Raw genomic sequence first — 23,850 nt, 5'->3', positions numbered from 1 at the left:
ATTACTAAATAGACTAAATAAATATTTTTTTATTTTTTTAATAGTAATTAAGACTAGATAATTATTATATGGTTGCCCAAAGAAAAAAAAATACTAAAAAGGCTAAATAATTATTTATTTATTTTAAAATTTTAATAGTAATTAAAACTAGATTATTATTATATAATAATATATTATTATAGTTTTATAATATATTATATATATATTATTATTATTTATTTTAATTTAAGTTTTAGCAGTTTTTATTTATTTAGTACTTTAGTACTAAATGTGTTTTTATTTAAGTTTTAGTTTTTATTTATTTACAGTTAGTCATTTTTGTGCTAGAACCGAGGCAGAATCTCAGAGAGGATTTAACATGTTGCTATGCTGTTGCTAAACGGTTCAACTTAGGGTTGAGGGTTAAACTAACTCAATAATTTCAAATATTAACAATTGTAATAATAATGGTAACCTGAACAAACACTACTCAATAGCTGTAGTAAAAGGATAGTAAAACCTGACAATGTTATCCTTGTAGGGACATTTTTGGTCCTTATAAATCATAATAAATTGTTGTTTTTCTAAAAGTAAAAATGCAGAAAGTTTTCTGTGATGGGTAGGTTTAGGGTTAGGACATAGAATATACAGTTTTTACAGAATAAAAATCATTATGTCTATGGAAAGTCCACATTAAACATGAAAACCCAACGTGTGTGTGTGTGTGTGTGTGTGTGTGTGTGTGTGTGTGTGTGTGTGTGTGTGTGTGTGTGTGTGTGTGTGTGTGTGTGTGTGTGTGTGTGTGTGTGTGTGTGTGTGTGTCCGTGTGTGTGTCCGTGTGTGTGTCCGTGTGTCCGTGTGTGTGTGTACTCACTGGGTGTTCGTAGGGGAGGCAGTGTTGGGTGTAAGTCTCTGTTACAGTAGTCCTGATCTGTGCAGCACTCTAGTGCTCGCCGCTGTTTAGAGTTCCCTGTGTCCTAAACACACACACACACACATGATATATTAAACATGTCAAACACATGGATATTTTAGGCTCAGCAACAGACACAATAAAACAGAACATGCAGCATGAGATAATGTAGTGTAGGGGTGATACTTGAAATGAGTGGGGGGAAATAATGAGTGATATTATTGGTTAATATCATTTTGCCCAATAAAACATGGGGCATATTTTAGAAAGTAAATCGGATCGGTTTTGTATTTTATGTTGTATTAAGTTTTGGATTGAATTTTGTTTTGTGTTATGATAAAGAGAAGTGTAAAGGAATAGTGCACTCAAAATATATACTATAGACTACTATGGTGATTGTTGGAGCTTGGAAGTAAAAATAACCATTCATTGTTATAACATGCAAAAGAGCAGCTGTTAAACTGCTGAACTATCTTAATTTGTTTTGCATGGAAGAAAGAAAATCATCAGTATGAAAACTTGTTTCCACCACAGAATAATATAAAAAAGGTACACTACTTTTATTTGATCAATATTACAGCAAAAGTAATATTGTGAAACACTATAATAATTTAAACTGTTTTCTATTGTAATATATTTTAAAATGTATTTTATTCATGTGATCAAAGCTGAATTTTCAGCATCATTACTCCAGTCTTCAGTGTCACATGATCCTTCAGAAATCATTCTAATAAAATGATTTGCTGCTCAAGAAACATTTCTGATTATTATCAATGCTAATATTTAATATTAATATTGTTGTCAAAACTAATCTTGCCACTCTTGATTTACTATTTACTAATTTTAAGATACGAAGTTGCACAGTGACAGACAAGGTCAGAATTGTGAGTTTGAATTGAGAATTGAGTGAGAATTGAGAGGCAAGGGTGAAAAAAATTACCAAATTCAAATTTTTGGGTGAACTGTGCCAGTTGAGGAGCAACACATGAGTTTGAAAAGTGGGCGTTTTATTGACTGTTGGTTCGATAAGGCTTTTGTTTCGTCAGTGCTTGAGGACTGATGCACCAACACTTAAAAAGTTTATTTGGGAAATTAGAGTAGTTTATGACTCACTCGGCACTGAAACTCTGATCCGACCAGACCCAGACAACCTGACGTCACCACAGCCGCTCCACCCTCTTCCTCCACCATAGTGAAGCAGAACCCGTCCGTCCTGAACACACCACACACATGTAACACTGCGTACAGGACGTGTGCAAGTGTAAATGTGGTGGTATGTGTCCTTATACCTGCATGTGTTATTAGTCGAGTCCTCCGGGCAGTGGTGATAACAGTAACACCACAGGAAGCGCTGAGGTAGATCCGACGCATCACTTCCTGCCTCCCGATGTTCTTCCACCTTCCCAGAATTCCTCAGCAGCATGGTGTCCAGAACATTAGCTGGAGATGAACAGAAATAGGAAAAAAGTCAGTTATCTGCCTTACAAGACATCTCTCAGAAACTCGCACAACATTTATTTATCCCAAAAAATGTCCTAATTTCCTTCCTTCCTGTTTACAGAGAAAAAACAGTGATGAGAGATCGAACTGAATAATTACTGCAGATTTACAGACTCTCAGGATCAAAACACACAGCTTTGAAGTATGAAATGAATGGCACCTGGGGAAATATGGCTGCAAATATCACATCATTCTCACTCTTTCATCTTCAAATATTCACAGGGAGAAAAGGCCCAGAGACATTTTCAAATTAAACTAAAAGATGGAAATTAAGTTTGGACGGTCTATCACTTGTTTTGAAGTGATATGAAGAAGTTATTTGAGTTTGTTTATTCTTCATGATCACAAAGGCTTCAGAATACAAGAAGTGGTGGCAGATTAAAAGGACCTAGACTGCAGAAACATAAATTGCAGATTCCATCATAAAAAAATTGCAGTCATAAACAAGATTAATTAGGCAAAGTATTTTTTGCTATGTAAAAATAAAATAAAAACAATAATTGGACCATTTTAAACTAAATTAAATTTTCATTGCCTCAAAACAAAATAACAATAAAATAAAAAATAATAATTAATTTTTAGTCAAGTGATTTGGCAGAACAAAGTGTTAAGTAAATATAATAAAACACACACTAATATATATATATATATATATATATATATATATAGTTAAATATATATATATATATATATATATATACACACACACACACACATATATATATATATATATATATATATATATATATATATATATATATATTATAAACTATAATAACTTTGCTGAGAGCACAATTGAGCTTTTGTGTCCATGAGCGAGACACTTAACCCCAGGTTATTGCTGCTGTAATTAGAGCATGGTAAATCACTTTGGGTGAAAAGCAAGTAACACAAAATTATAATACAGGGCTGTAAAGTTGATGTGTGTGTGTGTCCCTCTAAAACTAACACACACACACACACACACACACAGACACAGACACAGACACAGACACACACACACAGTTTTAAATGGCCACAAAGGTGCTTATAGAAGCTGACCAAACACCCTTCCGTCAAAATAACGGCACATCTGTGAGCTGTTAAAGAGAGAGGGGGTGCTGAGGGATGGTGTATTTAATTTTGACATCAAGACATAAAATAAAGTTGCTTATTTCATGGCTCTCTGGAACATTTGATTCTGTTAGGTCAATTGTGGCATTCAGTGGTCAAATATGCTTGTATAGTTATGGTACAAAATTATGTTTATATACAGTAAAAAAAAAAAAAACATTAGACCACGTGTATGAGGTTAGGAACACATTTTAGCCCATCTGTAAACACAGACTGTATAATAAATCAAGCATTAAAATACAATATGATCTAATCAATTAATATATTTAATAACGTGATTGAGAAACTACGTGCAAAGTTTGGTTAACATATGTTCAGTGGAAACTAAAGTTTAGTAGGCACTGCTAAACCATATGTATATTAGTGTAATATATAAACAAATATAAACTTTAAAATTAATATATAGTGTATATATTATATTTAGTATAGTATAAAATATTTAAAATAATCAAAGTCAATCAAACTCAAATAAATACTTCATGTCCATAATGTACAATCCTATTACATAACAGTTGCGTTGCTCACTCTGTCTGGGTTAATTTTGCGATAATGACCTTCTTACGGTACATTAGGTTACATTTAGTGTGTTAAAATCTCTTTCAACAAACTATCTGTCTTTCACTCTCTCTATTACAAACCATCACTAGTCTAAACTCACTAATGCACTGCTTATATTACAGTCCCGAACACACAGCTTTAGTCTGGAATCTGGATAAAGAATGGAGGCTAGTCTGTGTGTGCGTCTAAAAGCATCCTAGTATGTCGGACACACATAATTAAGGGACAACTTTAATCCTACAAAGTACAGACACACTTACACACAGACATGTGAATGTATAAGACTCATTCATGTAAGGGCCCCGGGACGTAAACACACACCGTGAGTCTGATGCACTGCTCAATATCTTATCCCATCCCTGTCTGATCCATTCAGTTCACATATGCATGCACACTTCATGAAACACACACACACACACACATAAACGCAGACGGATTTGGCCCACGCTTGCATAGTTAAGAAAGCCCTGTGAAAACAGTCGTAAACACAGTCGCCGCTGCGAGACGTAACGTATAAACAGAACAGCTCATTTATAACCGGTCAGCTCAGAACCAGCTTTTAGTTTGTTTCCAGGGTCTTTGCTTGAATAGTTATTGATTTCACACGTTTTTCACAACTACTTCTACTACGAACTTCTAACTCTGTATTCAAATCCTTTCACTCCTTTATCTAACCCAGAGGCTGACAGAAATAAACTAGTGACATGGCTGTTTTTGAACAATGCGTTTATTAATTTTGATTATACAAGACAATTTACAGAGAAGCACTATTTCAGTTCAACCCAGTTATTTCCCAACCCAACAAAAAACAACCAAAAACTAAACACATCACTCTCTTCTCCCATATAAAAATACACACCGGTATCAGGCAAAAGCCAATCTAAATATAAAACAAATATTGCAAGATACCCAGAAACCATATATACATTACTGTACCTTACACATTTTCCAGCAAGACACTCTAATACATAGTTACACCTCCTACAAGAAATGACCAATGTTATTTTTTGTTAATAGTAATTAAAATGCTTCCATATTTCTTCATATACATCCATTTTGTTGTTCATAAAATACGTTATTTTCCCCATGGCCATACACTGTGCCATGGAATTAACCCAAGCTCCAATAACTGGTGGATCAGGCCTTTTCCAGCTAAGAGCTATCATTCTTTTAGCTTGTAATATAGCAAAATCTATAAGTTTACGCTGCTGGTGATTTCGTTTAAGGTTCTTTGGATATAAGTGCAGCAAAATCATTGTTGCATCTAGAGGAATATTCACATGGCTGTTTTTGGCTCTGTTCATAATCAGGCAAAGGAGATCGGCGATACTTGGTTTCTCACCATCTGGCTGTCAGAGCTGTGTGCTGAGTCATTTACATCATGTAAACACTGAAACACACACTATTTGACTACTTTTCTGGATGACTAGTAAATTAGTAAAAATAGGTGGTCGTGAAACCCCTACTGAAACAAATCTGTTCTGAACATTCAGGACATTTAAAGCAATTATACTCAGACAAACACAATATCACATACTTTATTTTATTAAAAGCATAAAGTGTTACACAGACAGATAATGTAATGTTAAAAGAAAAATATGAAATATATTCCATTGTGTTCAGCTAAATGTATGTGTTGACCGAATAATACAGTGTCTTTGTGTTTCGCTTCACAAATGCAAGAAATGTTGAACAGAAAAATATAGAATATAAAAATTCTGAAAGTTCTAAAACGAAAATTTTAACAAAAAGAAGAAATGGTTTTATGTTTGAGAATTTATAATTGATTTGTTTTTATTATATAAAATAGATTATATAGTTTGTTTATGCTTAATGCATAATAAAACTGCATAAAAAAGTAAATCATTTTTTTACGACACATAAGAGAATCACAATTCTTTTAATGATTTGTTAGCTTATAAAAATTTAAATACATATATATTATATATATATATATATATATATATATATATATATATCCTAACATGTATCTAAATATATCCTAAATATAGTGTTCAAAAAAGCTACATTTTTATCTTAAGAAGTAAAATAAACAAACAAAAGATGTTTGGGACATCATAAGTAAAAATGCTTTATGAAGAGACTAAATATGTCTTCATCCCATCTAAAAATATAATAAAATAAAAATAACATAACGTAAATTAAAAACCAAGAAAATTTATTGGTTTCACTATTTGCAGGTGCTGTAGTTACATTGTACTTATTCAAATAAGTACTGAGTAATATTAGTTAACTACATGTACTTACAATAGAGTTAGGATCAGGGTCAGGGTTTTATGCATAATTTACTGTCTTTACTATAGCAAGTGCATGTACAGTAGTAACGTGTAACTACGTCACCTTAAAATAAAATGGCTTGATTCACAGAGACACAAATGTCTTGATTCTCTTGATCTAAAAATGAAAAAGTTGGATTTCAGTATTTTGGTATTAGATGTATTTTAGGACATTCTTTCGTAATTTTAATTAGCCGAATTAAATAACAATAGAAGTCAACAGGATGTCCCCAATTACACAGAAAGGTTTGAAGTAACATATCCACACATACGCTCCACCAGAAAGAGGTACGACCTTTAACCCAAAACCAAAATCAGTATGCTACAGTTAAGCCTTATACACCTGTCAATCAAAACCTAGAGCCATCAATCAAACCCGCAGGGGTCTGGAGATAATGAGCGTACACGGGTGAAAAGAAAAAGATCAATACAACCGATGCAAGAAAGTGAAACTGCAATGAGCAGAAGAAAAGATGAGACAGGATAATAGATTAAGAACAGACAAAAGAGAGCTACAACTGTGTCTTTATCTGCTGGGCTTTGTCAACCAAGACCGGCCGTCTGAATGGGCCTGAACTCAATCAAAATCTCTTTTTCTCTCTCTGTCACTCTGATGGCTGAATAAAACCCCTGAGGACAGAGATTTTCACACACAAAGAGACACTTTTCATTCCTTCACACAGCCAAATAATCACTGCGAATCTGTCAGAGAAGCCCGACTGCTCCGGAAATCTGCTTCCTGCTCCACATTCACAGTCTTGTCTACGTGTGTGAATCTATTATGAAGATTTAAAGAAGCCTAATGTCTACATACCGCATCTGGGGAATGCTGTTGATTACCACTGACAATAATGTCGACTCATCCCTCAGTTTGTGAAAGCGAATGGGAAACGTGCCTGCAGGGATGCACTTACAATGGAAGAAAAGCAGGTCAGAGGGTTTAAAGGCAGAAAATGCAAAGATGTATTTTTTCTCTAGCACTTGAAAGAAAAAAATTGTAAAGCTTGAGGTACTTTTGATTGTGTTACCGATGTAATTCCTATGGGTGGAGTTTTAGAAATGTGAAGAATCCTATCTTGGTTAAAGCACCAATAAATATTTTGTGTAAAAAAAAAAAAAAAGTTAGAAGTTTTCTAAAAATTTCTTTTGAGCCAAGTCTACTTTTTCTTATCGATTTAATTGTCTGTTTTTTTCAGAAATGTGGTGCACCTATATTAAGTTTCTCCGCTGATACCGATAGCCGATTATTCTGAATATCTGCCGATATCGATACTGACACCGATAGTTTGATTTTCTTAAGGAAAAAAATCTCTGCCAACTGATGTAAACTATACAGGGATCCCTCTCATTTGGTACATTGTTATAATATTAGAGGGAACAATTAACAACAGAGCTATTATATTCAACTGCTATTTATTTTCAGATATAATAATAACACTGAAATAAAGCAAATAAGGTAGTTTTAATAAACTTGTCTTCATGACAAATTAATTCAAACATACATGTATAATTAACAGTAGAAAAGCTTTTCTTCAGTGTTTTTATAGCTACACAAACTGTGAACATTGATAACTGTCCTGAGGTAATCGCATATTGTTCACAAGCTGTTTTACTGACGTCTTTCCACGGTCGAAACACTAATTGGTGATGATACGAGTTGCACTCTGACACGTTTTTCCATCCTCTTTTATAGAGATGGACCGATAATGGATTGTTCAGTTCAGTGTAGTTGTTATAATCGTCAAAAACAAAAAATAAAACAATAAAAAAAGATCAGTATATCAGTTATCGAGCACATAAACATGCAAATAATTAGTATTGATATCGGTTATAAATAATCAATATCACTCAATCTCTACTCTTTTGATTGACAGGATATAATCGGCCCTGATCATTGACTGTTTTTAAACAAATGCCCGATAGTGAAAATAATTGCTTTTATCGGCCGATAACCAATACTGGCTGATACATCGGTGCATCCCCATTTTGATTAAACCACAAAAATGTAATCTTTCGTAATTAAATAAAATTAAATACATTTTTATTTGAGCTGTAAAGTTGCCTAAAAAGTCCATTTGAACTGCGACTACTTAAGAGGATGAACTTCTGGTTATGTACAGTATTACATATTTTTTTACCAATGTGTGGTGTTTTAGAAACGTGATGCTCCAATTTTGGACTTGAAATCTTTCATAAAAAAACGTTTTCATAAAGAAAATTATAATCGTTAAAATAGATTTAAAAATAAAATAGTTATTTGAGCTCTTAAGTTGTCTAAAAAGTCCATCTAAGATAAGACTACTTTTCTAAGCAGATGAACTGCTGGATGTGTGTGTGTGTGTGTGTGTGTGTGTGTGTGTGTGTGTGTGTGTGTGTGTGTGTGTGTGTGTGTGTGTGTGTGTGTGTGTGTGTGTGTGTGTGTGTGTGTGTGTGTGTGTGTGTGTGTGTGTGTGTGTGTGTGTGTGTGTGTGTGTTTGTTTTTAGAAATGTGATACTCCTATTTTGATTACACAGCCTTCTATTGTAACGGTACTGGTATAAACACATTCCTAATTAGAACATACATGAAACACACATCTGCGATCGTAACAGGCTGACCGTGTCTCGTTTGGTGATGTCTAAAATGCGCTCCTGGTTTCAGACTCGTCTGTTTCCATGGCTCCTGAGCGAGTTCAGCAACTGTCTGTTATGTAAATAAAGAAAATTCCACTCATATCTGGAATGAAACGGCGTCTGGAGTTCCAAGTGATTTTGACTCTTGGTAAAAACAGACTGTTCTACATTAATTAGCTGGTGTGGCAATGATAACCTTGATTTCAACTTACTAGAAGCGATTCAAAATCTTGAGATGACATAAGTTTGCTGTAGGGTGATGAGACTGCAATTGCCTTTATCTGACACTCACACACAGGCACCAGGGGTTGCAAACAGAACTTCATTTAAACACCCACAGACACCATATTAAGCCAGCAAACACCCACTGAACGCTGCTATTAACACACTGTGAGCATGATGGATGACTGTGCAGAAGGTTCATGTGCACAATTGCTTTATGTATATTTATGCTGAGATGTAATTTACAAGGTCATCTTGAAACTTAATCACCTGACCCTGAACATTCCAGCAACCCTTCACACGGATACACACACACACACCGCAGCCACCACACTCAATGAAATATAAAATAAACACAGCACTTTCAAATAAACAGCAGAAGGAAAACTCAAACTTCCATTTCAATGATATGAGAAAAACAAGAAAGATCCTCTGGCCAATAGTGAAAACAGAGAGCAAAAACCAAAGGAAACAGAAAGAGAAAGAAGGCTTTCTACTTAAACTTCACTAATGCATCTTTCACTACTACCAGACTAAGAATTAGTGGGCGTACACACAGGACCTGTTCTTGTATACCTTGCAGTCACATGTACCGTTGTTTGGTGAATTTTCACCGGCGAAATTGACTCATTTTAATCAGAATCCAAGTGATCGGGAATTTTGCATGAGAGTGAAAGATTTCCCCTCACAGATTTCCGCGTTGACCAAAGCTGTTTCAAAATCAAAATCAAATCAAATCCTTTTATTGTCACACAACCATATACACAAGTGCGACAGTGGGTGAAATTCTTAGGTGCAGTTCCGAGCAACATAGCAGTATGACACGATGTGACGAAAACAATTACAGCAAACATCAGATTTACAGTACCATATACACCAACAGAACAATAATAATATACAATGTACAATATACAACAGTTTACAATATACAACAATATACAATATACAACAATTTACATATACAACAGTATACAAAAATACAAAAAGAGGTAATTATACAAAGAGTAGATACTCGTAAGGTGCAAATATATATATATATATATATTATGTAAATGCAGTAGGTTATGTTGTGCTGTGTTGACAGTTAGAATGTTTATGGTTATTGATCATGAGGGATCAAGAGTTTAGAAATCTAATTGCTTGTGGGAAGAAGCTGTCATGGAGTCGGCTGGTGTGTGTCCTGATGCTGCGGTACCGCCGGCCTGAGGGTAGCAGTGAGAGCAGCCCATGGCTCGGGTGGCTAGAGTCTCTGATGATCCTCCGAGCTTTCTTCACACACCGCCTGGCATAAATATCCTGGAGGGAGGGAAGCTCACCTCCGATGATACGGCTGGCAGTGCGCACCACCCTTCGCAAGGCTTTGCGGTTACGGCTGGTAGTATTGCCATACCAGGCAGTGATGCAGCCAGTCAGGATGCTCTCGACGGTGCTGGTGTAGAACTGTGTGAGGATGTGGCGGTTCATTCCAAACTTCCTCAGCCGTCTCAGGAAGAAGAGGCGCTGATGAGCCTTCTTCACGACGGCCTCAGTGTGGACGGACCATGTGAGTTCCTCTGTGATGTGGACACCGAGGAACTTGAAGCTGCTGACTCTCTCCACCGGTGCTCCATTGATGGTGATGGGGCTGTATTCTCTGTCGTTCTTCCTGAAGTCGACCACTAGCTCCTTGGTTTTGCTGATGTTGAGGGAGAGGTTGTTCCTCTGACACCAGTGCGTCAGAGTGAGCACCTCCTCTCTGTAGGCCGTTTCATCGTTGTCGGTGATCAGACCTACGACCGTAGTATCATCAGCAAACTTGATGATGGAATTAGAGCTGTGAGTTGCCACGCAGTCATATGTGTACAAGGAGTACAAGAGTGGGCTGAGAACACAGCCCTGTGGGGCTCCAGTGTTGAGGGTCAGTGATGAGGAGATGTTGCTGCCTATTCTAACCACCTGGCGTCTGTTTGACAGGAAGTCCAGGATCCAGCTGCACAGCAAGCTGTTTAAGCCCAGAGCCCGGAGTTTCACATCAAGCAAGGAGGGCACTATGGTATTGAATGCTGAGCTGTAGTCTACAAATAGCATTCTCACATATGTGTTCCTCTTTTCCAGGTGGGAGAGAGCAGTGTGTATTGTAGATGCAATAGCATCATCAGTGGAGCGGTTTGTTTGGTTCGAACGTGACTTCTGTGTGAGCTGTTCTTCATGCATTGACACACTATTGACAATATTTTATCACTGAAATTTTGTTGAGTGAGTGTAACCACTTTAACCACTAATACATTCATTTGATATGATGGCTAATACATAAGAAAAATATTAAGGGCATACATTTACACTAAAACTATTTTTTTAATTTATTTTAACAGTTATCTTACCACTGAAAAAAATTGTCCCTGGCATACAGTGCTGCCAACAAAGCTATTTTTTTTTTCTGACTATAGAACCCGTCCCGTTTGAAGTTCCAGTAGTTTCAGTTTCTTTTCAAACGTTCTATGGACAGATGAAACAAACAAACAAACAAAAGAGCTTTTTGGCAGCAAGGGTTTGGTTCATACAGGGATACAAAAGTACTCCATGTGTAAAATTAAATACTCTGCAATATCTTTAATGCTGTGGGACTAATTTTCTGCTGGAGGTCCTGGACATCTTGTTCAGATACATGGCATCATGGATTCGATCAAAACCAACAGATAAAAAATCAAAGCCTCACAGCCTGTGCTAGAAATCTTATAATGGGCCATGTTTGGATCTTCCAACAGGACAGTGATCCAAAACAAACATCAAAATCAAAACAAAGATCACTATGCACAAAACCAAGCATCTGCAATGGCCATCCCAGTTACCAGACCTGAAACCTATAGAACATGAGTGACTGAACTGAAGAGGAGATGCACCGACATGGATCTGGGAATCTGAAGGATCTGGAGAAATTCTGTATGGAGGAAAGATCTCTGATCTCTTGTCAGTTGTTCTCCAAACTCATCCGGCATATAGGAGAAATTCAGAGCTGTTATCTTGGAAAAAAGAGGTAGCAAAAAGTTTTTAATAAAATGGGGCAAATAATTGTTCCCAATGTGTTATGGAGAAAAACATTTATTTCATAATGTGATTGTCACCCCACTTTAAATTATTTTCTTCAATAGAAGGTTAGATTAGATTGCTTTTCTTTTTATAAAATATCAAAAGGATAAAAAAATGCAGATTTATTTTTTACAGCCATCTTTGATCATATTTCAATAATAATATAATTCCGACCAGCACTGTATAAACGTACCTAGTTGAAGGTTATAGTCAGCTGCTATGGGTGCTATGGATGCAGCTGAAGAGCCGTTTCATATTAAAGGTAGGGTAGGCAATTTTCGGAGTGGCTAGCAATAGCAAGCTAGCTTTGAAAGCATGAGATCCCACCCCCCCTTCAGAGTGCTTGATTGGCACCGAATGCAATGATTGGACGAACATTTTATGGTCCTACGCTTTCCACAGACGACATATATATATATATATACATATAAATACATTTAGACCACTATACTTAGTGATCGCTAACAGAATGGGAAGAGACTTTCAACCAGTATGAAAAAAAATGTTTTTGGAACAAATTGCCTACCCTGCATTTAAGCAAACTAAGCAACAAGAGTAGCTAGCAACCTGGCAAGATAACAATTACTTTAAATGTAATTGAATTTAAAATGTAAAGTAAATGTATTAACATCTCTGATATTGTAGCAAACAAATGACATTGTTGCTTCTGATCGGTCCATCATTTGAAAAGTGAAATTGGTGCAATTTAATATGAATACTTTTGAATAGAGATGTCCAAAAAGCACAATTTACATGCATGTATATACAGAAAAACAATTATAAAATAGTGCAGACAGAATACAAAATGCATTCTTTGTTTAAGCCAACTTTAAGACCTCAAGAAATCAAAATCTTCAGACAATGTCTGACAGCTTCAAAGTCATCTTTAAAATATATATTTTTTTAAAGAATTTAAAAACATTTAATTAATACCACTAGTGAATAAGTAGTAAGTCATGGCTGACGGGTTTTGGCTATTTAGAAAAAAAAGTAGGTAAGGCTTTCAATATTGTCCTGCCACCTGCCCAAAATGTTCTGTTTTAACAGCGAATATTTCAACAAGAAAAAAGCCATTTCACTGCTGCTAAACTCCACACTTCTCACTTTCTGTTGTGAAATCTGTACATGATTACTGCATCAGACACTGTCAGCACAAACTGAAATAAAAGAAGGTGAACCCTCAGCTGGTCGTCCAGGTGGGGCGCTGGAACGAGAAATGAAAGGTGGGAACAGGTGTGTCCATGGACGGGGTCAATACTAAAGATAGAGAGATGAAAGAGAGGACAGATTATAAAGGACTGAGGATAAAGGCATTAAAATGGACTGACACACAACACCTTCAAATACCAAATCCAGCTGCTTTCTTCCCATGATGCACTTGGGTTTGTGTGAAACAGAGAAATAGAACAGTTTCCCAAACTGGAGTTTGTGAGTTGATGAAAAGCTAATAATGAAATCTTAAAAATTTTAAATAAATAAACATAACAATATTTGAATACAAATAAATGTACATAAAAAAATTTGAAAAAAAAACAATCAACATAAAGTAAACACTAATATTATATAGCCCTTTTCACAATACACAATGTTTCAAAAAATGACCATAATGTTTATAATATCTTGATATCTTCACACCTTACAGTCGCTTTTGCAGATTAGAGCTGGGCGACAATATAGTAGTTTACATTTTGCAAAGATACAAGAAATCAAGCAGTTGCGATTTGGTCACATGGAAGGCACTGATACGCATCATGTGACCATAAATCACATTAGAGAACCGCAAACGTCAAATGTGTTGTTCAATTATTTAAAATATTAAATACAAATCTCATGTTTAAGGTGTTTAGCTGACAAAAAAAAGTGTGTGAATCACTGAAATACTGTATAAAGCTAAAGAATGGGCAAATTAGTTTAATTGGTCAGGTACGATGACACTAAATCCAAATTTGTAATTTTAAATGTTTGTTTTATATTTTATTTATTTCATCAAATGTGTATTTTTATATATACAGTATATAGTGTCTATTAAATTGGAAAATTACTGTACAAACTGCAAAACAGCTGTTATCATGTTACCCGTTACTTTTCTCACTGCTGGTCAGGCTGAACCAATCACAGTCATTTGTGATTACCGGAAAAGAGTTTGCTGGGACGGATGTCACATATCTTTAAAATGAATAGTTATACAATATAATTATACATTTTAGAGTACAAAAATCCAAATAATACAAAAACACCAGAGGTCTGAATGTGAACATGAGTGTTGCTCCTCATCATTAACCTCCATTAATAATACACTGCAGCACAGGCTCCAGACTGACTACACACAGAGTGCTGTTTCTGAGCTTTACTCTATGCAGTGCCGCTGTTCTCTATCATTAAAATGCCATTAATAAATCAAGAAAGTTCAGGCTCCAGACTGACTCACACACACAGACACACCTGAGCAGCATTCAAAATCCATTAAGTTTGTTATCACACAGAGACCGGAGGCTCATTCAAGCCATGTTCTGAGATCATGGGTTCGTGAGTTCATGCAGGTGAATGCAAACACACTCTCAGCTTTCTGATCACAACACTGTTAGACCTTTAAACAAAGTCGTCGCTGTCTTCATTATTCCTCATTTTGAGGATTCTGCAAAATATACACTACTGTTCAAAAGTTTGGGGTCATTAAGTTTTGTTTTTAAAGAAATCATTACTTTTATTTAGCAATGATGCCTTAAACTGATCAAAAAAGACAGTAAAGACTTATAATTTTACAAAATATTTCAATATTAAATAAATGTTGTTCTCTTGAACTTTCAATTCATCAAAGAATATTGAAAAAAAGCACAACAAAGCTTTCAACATTGATAATAAGAAATGTTTTCTGAGCAGCCAATCATCATATTAGAATGATTTCTGAATGATCATGTGACTCTGAAGACTGGAGTAATGATGCTGAAAATTCAGCTTTGATCACAGGAATGAATTACATTTTAAAATATATTCAAATAGACAGAAAAATAGACAATAATATTTCACATATTACTGTTGTAACTGTATTGTTGATCAAATAAATGCAGCTTTGGTGAGCAGAAGAGACTTCCTAAAAAAATAGTAAAAAATCATATTGACCCCCATCTTTTGAATGGTAGTATACTTGCTGGATTTGTAAATTTTATGGCATTATATCTTAATAAAATATTATAATCTTCAAAGTCTGGCTTGACAGTTTTAAACATAATTTTACAGAAATTATGCAAAAAGAGTACAAGTTAATAATAACAGTCAATTATACAAGGAACTGAAAAGCATGATGAGGATGAAAGCATCGTTCACCTCCATTGATTTCAGTCTCTGCAGTTTCCATCATGTTACTGTGCAATTTAACAATTTTAGTGGAGAAAAAAAGCAGAGAACAAATGCTTTTCAATGGCATAATTTAGTGCCCAGCCCACATAAGTATAATATCTAATCAGCTTTGGCCATTTTATGAGAACATTTTACTGAGGGAAAAAGCCTTTCACAGAAATCTCCAGTTCATTCATATGGAACGTCCTGTAAAGCATGTCTGCGTTAGCAACAGTAACCATGGGGACAGAGATTAGTGAAGGGTTGATTAAAAAGCATGAAAACAAAGTGATAAAAACCATATATTTAGCATGTAAAGGACGTAATGTAGAAGCCAAGCATTCATGTCTACGCTCCGCCTACTTTGCGTACCAAGCCAACGGTCGGTCAACGGCCAATGGTGAGGTTTCAAAAACTGCGGGTATTTTGGCCAATTGAGCCTGTTGAATTGCCATCCATCGGTGTCGGCACCATCGGTGAGAGAGAGTACTCTGATTGGCTGTTCAGCTTAGCAGACGAGTCAGCACACAAGAATAAAAGCGAAAGGGATGAAAGCGAGCAAAGAAGTCAAGACGTGACACACAAAAGGCTGTTCTAATTTTACATCATCTTACCTGTGCATTCCAATGCGCAAATATTTTCATAATAACATGAGCCGCCTGGAATGAAGAAAGTGATCAGCATGACTGCTATTCAAAATGGCAAGCACTGTTTTGTTTTCGGTTTGTATCTGCAGTCCTAGTTTCGGTTTCCCTTTTTGAATGACGTATATAGTTTACTGATGCCTCCTGATGTAGACATCAGGCGCAGAACGCAAGTGCTAGCTGACAGACGCCTGTAGTCCTTTCGGTGTGTTCAAGCGCAGATTTCTGCTGTGTCATCCGTCTGTGTTGTTAGTGTCATGAGTCATATTTGTTTATTTTTATTTTGACTTGATATTTGAAACGCAGCCGACGCGAGGCGACAACACGGTCAGCTATCGTCTCCGCTAGTTCTTTTACGTTGGCTTGGTGTGTCATGGCCTTTACACTATGTTTCAGTATGACTGTACAGTCTGTATTGTGTTCCCACTTGGTGTCAAAATACGTGACTAACAAAATTACATGCAAGCAAATCTCAGTTTCTCGGTATTGTGCTGTTTCAAACAAGCTTTTTATTTTTTCTTATTCCTCTCTTCAACACCTCGGTCTTTCCCACACTCCAGAGATCCAGTGTGGCGCTGCATCTGCCGGCTGTCCATCACAATCTTCTGGACTCCAGCCATCAAACCAACTGCAGCTGGACAGCCCATGATATAGTCTCCGTGAGCAACTTAATGCAGAACATTAACTTTCAAGAGTGACTATGCTGTAAAACTCAATCTAAAACACATAATTTATCCAACAGGTGGTCACTGACAGTAAAAAGACAAACCTATAATGGTCATTATTAATCAGAGCCATCAGAGAATAAACCTCAAAACCTCCCAGGGAAAGAGGTGAGAAGGTGATGAGAATGCCGATGACAGGCAGAGCAGTAAAAGGTGAAAGGGTTTTTCCTCTGGGATCCGAGAAATGCCTTCTTTCCAAGCCAAACAGAAACTGAGCGATTCAGAGAGGTGTGACTGAGGACTGAAGATGTCCTGAGAAGACAATCACACAACCTCAAGACTGAAAGGGTTTGGCTTTAATTTCTTTCTCACCTGAATCGTTTAGACTTTCTGTGTTTCTCACGCTTTCCGACCATAAATCACCCAACTAAATAAACCAATGTTGGTTAGGGCTAATCTAGCTGGTGGACGGACATAGTAATGCTGTTCACCAGCGAATCTGCTTAGTGGAACTGGTTGAGTAAGAATGTATTCCTGGTTAGGCTTCTGGAAGTAGTTAGTTGCTGGTCTGAGGTTAGTCTCAGCCTCAGACATCACGCCCACAAAGCGTTGGCTGAACGTCTGATTCATCTGGCAGACAAACACTTCAAGAACTTCAAAGTCATCATTTGATTGGTTGCATTTTCCAGGATTTCCAGGAGACGTGTGTGTCGCGTTCTTCAACGGTCCGTCTGGAGACAAAGCCGTCGTGAAGCCAAACCCCCTCATGGAAGAAGAAAGTCGTCGTCTTTACAACTGTGATAATCCACACTTATCAGGATATATTGCGCGTGTGCTCCAAACATTTCAGTACGGAACGAGACCCAGACATACATGGCCGTGGCGTCAAAGGTTTACGATTGCAAGGAGTTTAAAAGGATTTAGCTCCTAATTTAAATGGAGAACAAGGTACGGTTATGGACTTCCTGTTATCATTATGTTGATGATAAGTTGTGTCGTTAAGATTGGTCTTCTTTGCATCAAGATTACTTGTTTGTTGTTGTTTTGTATTATGTTTAGGTATGATGTTTAGGTATGTTTTTGGTATTTGTATTATGTATTTGGTTTTGATGTATGTTTATTTCAATGTTTATTCATTTTGGTGTTTTCTTTTCTTTTTTGTACAAGCTCTTACATTGATTCTCAACGAGTCATGGTGGTGTAATACGTCTTTTGGCGTTCAACGGTGATCTCATCTGTGATGAAGGACATTCAAATAAAGTGTGGGAATCATCAGTCAAAGTCAAAATCAAATCAGTCAATTTTTGCCAAAAATTATGCAATAATATCAATATGACTACATAATAAGAATAAGAATAATAAAATCACTACTATTATGACTAATAATAATAATAGCAATGTAAAATTAAAGTAATAATATTATTATATTATTGTTACTATTATTACTACAACCCCATATCAGAAAAAGTTGGGACATTTTGTAAAATGCAATAAAAACAAGAATCTGTGATTTGTTCATTCTGTTTAACCCTTTTTTTAACTGACAAAAGTACAAAGAAATGTTTTCCGATGTTTTCACTGACCAACATCATTGTATTTTGTAAATATGAACAAATTTTGATTTTGATGGCTGCAACACACCCCAAAAAAAGTTGGGACAGAGACATGTTTACCACTGTGTCACTTCACCTTTCCTTTTAATTACACTTATTAATCATTTGGGAGTTGAGGATACTAATTGTTGGAGTTTTGCTAGTGGAATATTTGCTCAATCTTGTCTGATACAAGACAGCCGCTCAACAGTCTGTGGTCGACGTTGCCTGATTCTCCTTTTCATGATGGGTCATACATTTTCCATAAGAGACATATCTGGACTGCAGGAAACAGGCAGGCACATCTGCAGAGTGTCTAGATACCACTCAGTTTTAGCATACAGAATGAGGCCTGGCATTGTCTTGCTTCCCAGGAAAGATGTCATCTTGATGGCAGTTTATTTCTCTGTACAATCCAAATACATGCCTCCATGTCAGTGGTACTTTCACAATAATGCAAGTTATCCATACCGTTTGCAATGATGCACCTCAAACCAGGACAGATGTTTGCTTTTGCACCTGTCGCTGGTGAAAGTCTGGTTGGTCCCTTTCGTCTTTGGGACTGAGAACTCGATTCCCATTTTCTCCCAAAAACAAGCTGAAACATGGACTCATCCGACCACAGCACACATGTCCACTGTCTTCGAGACCATCTGAGATGAGCTCAGGCCCAGAGAACTCGCCGGCATCTCCACATAGACCTGATGTAAAGCTTTCTCCTTGCGTAACAGAGATTCAAGTGGCATTTCTTGATGCAGCGTCAGACTGTGTTCGGTGAAAACGGTTTTCCAAATTACTCCTGAGCACATGTGGCAGTATTTAACGGATTAGCATGATGGTATCTTGTGCAATGCCATCTGAGGGCTCAAAGGTCAGGCACATTCAACAGAGGTCTACTGCCTTACCCAACACAGACTGAGATTTCTCTGGATTCCCTGAATCTTGTGACAATATTATGTATGAAAGATGATGAAAGGCCTAAATTATTTGCAATCTTGCATTGAGAAATGGTATTTTTTTAATTGTTTGACAATTCTCTCATGATATTTGGCACAAAGTGATGAGCCATGACCCATCTTTGCTTAAAAAGACTGAGAAGCACTTTTACACCCAAACACGATACCCTCAACTATTACCAATTCACCTGCTCATTGTGGACTGTTTCAAAATAGTTGGATAATCTAATTTGGATAATCTTTTCACTTTTATTTTGTCTCCGTCCCAACTTTTTTGGGGTGTGTTGCAGCCATCAAAATCAAAATGTGTTCATATTTACAAAATACAATTATGTTGGTCGGTGAAAACATTGGAAAACGTTTCTTTGTACTTTTGTCAGTTAATAAAAGGTTAAATAACATGAACAAATCACAGATTTTTGATTTTATTGCATTTTACAAAATGTCCCAACTTTTTCTGATTTGGGGTTGTAAATGAAAACATTTAGCAACACATAATAATTACTATTATAATATTTCACTGTAAAACCGAAAATCAAGTATTTAAAAATAATTATTATTATAATACTTTTATTTTACAGCACAACTGTTAAATTACAATACTAATATTTGTGCCTGACATAAAAAGTGCTTCTGATTACAAGTTTGGGAAGATGGTTGGCGGATGATCCCAAATGCACGTTACACGTGACCCAAACTCAAAAAACACATGCAAAACTGAGTTTGTCTGGAGCAGCATTTACTGTGAACCGTAGCAGACACCAAAAACACCGGCTCACAAGCTGCTCGCATGTAAAAGAACACAGTGCTGCGTTTTACTCTGAAACAAGCAGCACATATACTAACTTAATTAAACGGATTTGATAATCGTACTAAGCCATATCGTGATTTAGATTTTATTTAAATTAATCGTGCACCCCTAGTAGTTTATATATTCCACAAGCAGTAGACCTGCATCCAAAGTATACACACACAAACATGCGAAGGCCTTGTCAAAAGGGCGGACAGGACGAACTCATCATAGTTGGACATGCGTGAGTTTGTTTGGCGGCAGTGGGAGTGACGTGCAGGAGTGATGGAGAGAGTGTGATGCTGTGGACTGTAAATAAAGTCTGACAGAGACACCGCAGGCTCCTCTGCACTCGGTGGACAGCAGATGACTTCATTGTGCGTCTGGGTGTTGGGAGACAGGTCTGGACCGTGTCTTAAGGTTATTATGGGATGGGAAATGATGGGTATGGCTTCACTCTGTCTTAACTGCTCAGGAGGAGAAAGAGACAGAGCGAGTGCACACAGGCTAACACAAAAAGGATAAGAGCAGTCAAGTCAATTTCCTTCACTAGCTTAAATAAAGTTAAATTAAGGTTAGAAAAATTTAGCCAAGGTCAAATTTTACTAAAATACAGTGGCTCCAAGGAAAATGTGGACACTTAAATCACACTTATAAATGGCTAAAAGACATTAGATAAATATAATTAAATGATATTTATGTATGTTTAAATAATATAATTTAATCATCAAATTAAAATTAAAATATAAAAAATGCAGAATAATTTAATAAAATGTAAGTTATAAAATTCTATATTTAATTTCATTATTTAATTGATATTATAAGTTCCAAATAAATAAAATAAATAAACACCAATATTATATTTTATTAAATGTTTGTATTATTGATTATATTATTAATATTCATATTTAATTATTTATATTTAATTTATTAAATAAATATTATATTCATATCAAAAAAAATTATCATTAAATAAAATAACATTTATTACAGCAAAAATTTGATTCCTATAATACGCAATTAAACCTATTTCTGGAAGGCACGGTTATTGAATATTAATAGAGCAGAAAAAAAACAAGGTCTGTCTAGAAAACACACACACACACACACACACAAAACAAGTGTGCGAGAGAAAGGGAGTCTGTTGTATAAATTAAACACTGAGTGATTTCAAAGCTGGACCTCCAACTGTGTGTAAAACAAGTGTTAGGCAGCTGAGAGGCTGGTACAACACTAAGAAACGAGAAACACACACAGCAACACCTGGCTGACCATTTGGTACACCATCTATGAGGTTTGTATAAGCCAATATACAGAACACCATAAAGCACATATACATACTGACAAAGAATTAAAACATGCTTCATTGGAAAGAAAACTCACAGATAAGATCTCTTTAATCTCAATCATTTCTCCTAGACAGAGCTGTAACCATCATAGACATTACCGGGGACATGTCGATTACCTATTCTTAAACTTTTATGTTCGTTCCTCTCCCCAATCTTGCATATTTGATTGCCCCTAGACTCGAGTCTACCAATGAGACTAAATGGAGAGCAAATGGAAACTTTTACTGAAGTAACCTTTCTCCAAAGAAAAAGACTACAGTATCTCCTATAAAGTCCCAAAAGAGATCTTAACAATGTGCTCAATCATTCCAAGACACCAAAGTCTGCAATGAACAATCAGAGATATCAATATGAACTCAAGTATTTCTCAAAAACAAATTATCTGCTATCCATATTCATTTTATAGCTCTATACTCTTACTGTACTGTTGACTGTTGACTCATGTATGTATATTTCTCCCAAGGAATTTTAGGAGAAACATCTTGGTACTTACCTGAAACAACTGAGAACTCAATAAAAATATCCCGAGCGACATCTGAGTGAATGTGAATGTGTGTGGCGAACCGTAGAGCAGAGACCAGCTGCATTACAAATCCTGCATTTTAAACACGCAAGCTGTACATTTTCTGAAGGTTGACACTCACCCAAGCTCTCCTCCACGAGTACCAGAAGTCCAATGACCAGCACACAGACCCAACGCAAGCAAGTCCTCAAGAGATCCATCTTCCGTGTCTGCAACTCCAGGCAGGGAGCGAGTGAATCCCTCAGCTGTCCGCTCAACACACTCTTGAGTGTGTGTCTGTATGTGTGTCCTCGACAGAATGTGAGAAACTGCACACCCCACGGCAGTCTCAATCCCAGCTTCACACTGACTGCCAAGCGAGAGAGAGAGAGAGAGAGAGAGAGAGAGAGAGAGAGAGAGCCAGAGAGGGAGAGAGCGAGGGAGAGAGATAGAGAGAGGGAGAGAGCGAGGGAGAGAGAGCGAGAGAGGGAGAGAGCGAGGGAGAGAGAGCGAAAGAGAGAGAGAGCGAGGGAGAGAGAGGGAGGGAGGGGATTATTCACAGTCTTACACACAGTAGCCTCAGTGTAGTTGGGCCAAACCCCGCCCCCACTTTAAGACCACGGACCCATATTTTCAAATCCCCCTCCCTTTGCCTTTTTTAACCAAACACACCAGTTGCATGTAATACTAGCAGACTATGTCCTGCATACTGTGCAGCATAAAACTTATTTTTGTGTGTGTATGTTTGTGTGTGTGCGTGTGTGTGTGTGCGTGTGCGTGTGCGTGTGTGTGTGTGTGTGTGTGTGTGTAAAAATGTCTTAACTTTTGGCAGCCTGATCAAGTTAAGGTGTTAAAAATCCTATTAAAGATTGCAGGTTAAGTACATTGCATTGTGGGATACAGTATTCCAGTCCAGGACAGTCTGCATACTGTGTATACTACAAAAACAGACAGTCGGCATACCGTGCATACTACAAAAATAGTATACATAGTAGTAAGATTGTATGCTATTTCAAACAGCCACAATTTCATGCTTGTGATTTGATTGACAGCTCAATTCAAATAAAAATGCATGGTTGATTAACATTTAAACTACAGCGACAAAAACACCACCACAATACGACAGAACAGGCTTTGCAGACCGGATCAATCCAAACACTTCAAGAAAGGAGGGAGGGAGAGAGAGAGAGAGAGAGAGAGAGAGAGAGAGAGAGAGAGAGAGAGAGAGAGAGAGAGAGAGAGAGAGAGAGAGAGAGAGAGCACACTAAAACTAATAAACAAGCAAAACAATGAGAAAGAGGTCAAACAAATGAACACGGCTCCCTCTTACTGAAGCTTCTGGATAACCAATCAACCAGTAAATCTATGTAACACACACACACACACACACACACACAAACAGACACACACACACACACACACACTTCTGACAAACATAACGGGCTGTGATGGAGGTCATCTCTAAGCTTTGACCTGTGACTCTTCTTCCAATTTGTACTAGGTTGACCTTTAACACATATCAAACCAAGTCCAAATAAAGCTGGAGCAAAAAAAAAAAAAACACATACGTTTTGTTCCTACATAGGCTACATGCTCATTCATGTCACATATGGTTGTCACTTTTCTTCTAGACGCTTTATCTTGTTCTAGAGTTCAGTTCTCAACTGGAGTGGCAACCAAACTCACTCTTAAAACATTCAGAAGGGCTTTTCAGAATTGAGAAAGTTAACCCTGGGTCATTCTAGACCCTGGGTA

At 36.6% G+C, this 23,850-nt stretch overlaps 1 protein-coding gene across 2 annotated transcripts in view; it reads right to left on the bottom strand.

Moving 5' to 3' along the window:
- Window positions 1–23,850, bottom strand: part of bmpr1ba (bone morphogenetic protein receptor, type IBa) — a 60,066-nt gene that overhangs the window by 9,424 nt on the left and 26,792 nt on the right. For both annotated transcript variants that reach the window (XM_077241773.1, XM_077241772.1), the window contains 4 exons: window positions 22,238–22,465; window positions 2,182–2,332; window positions 2,006–2,105; window positions 854–956 (listed from right to left, as the gene is read on the bottom strand). In XM_077241773.1, coding sequence (XP_077097888.1) covers window positions 854–956; window positions 2,006–2,105; window positions 2,182–2,332; window positions 22,238–22,465 — 582 coding nt within the window. The remainder of the gene's footprint in view (window positions 1–853; window positions 957–2,005; window positions 2,106–2,181; window positions 2,333–22,237; window positions 22,466–23,850) is intronic.

This window comes from Siphateles boraxobius, unplaced genomic scaffold (genome assembly GCF_051911475.1).
Source record: "Siphateles boraxobius isolate OS27281-9 unplaced genomic scaffold, OSU_SipBor_1 24, whole genome shotgun sequence".
Classification (NCBI taxonomy): Eukaryota; Metazoa; Chordata; class Actinopteri; order Cypriniformes; family Leuciscidae; genus Siphateles; species Siphateles boraxobius.
Note: the sequence above shows the minus strand (reverse complement) of the source record. Positions and strands in the feature narration are given on the sequence as shown.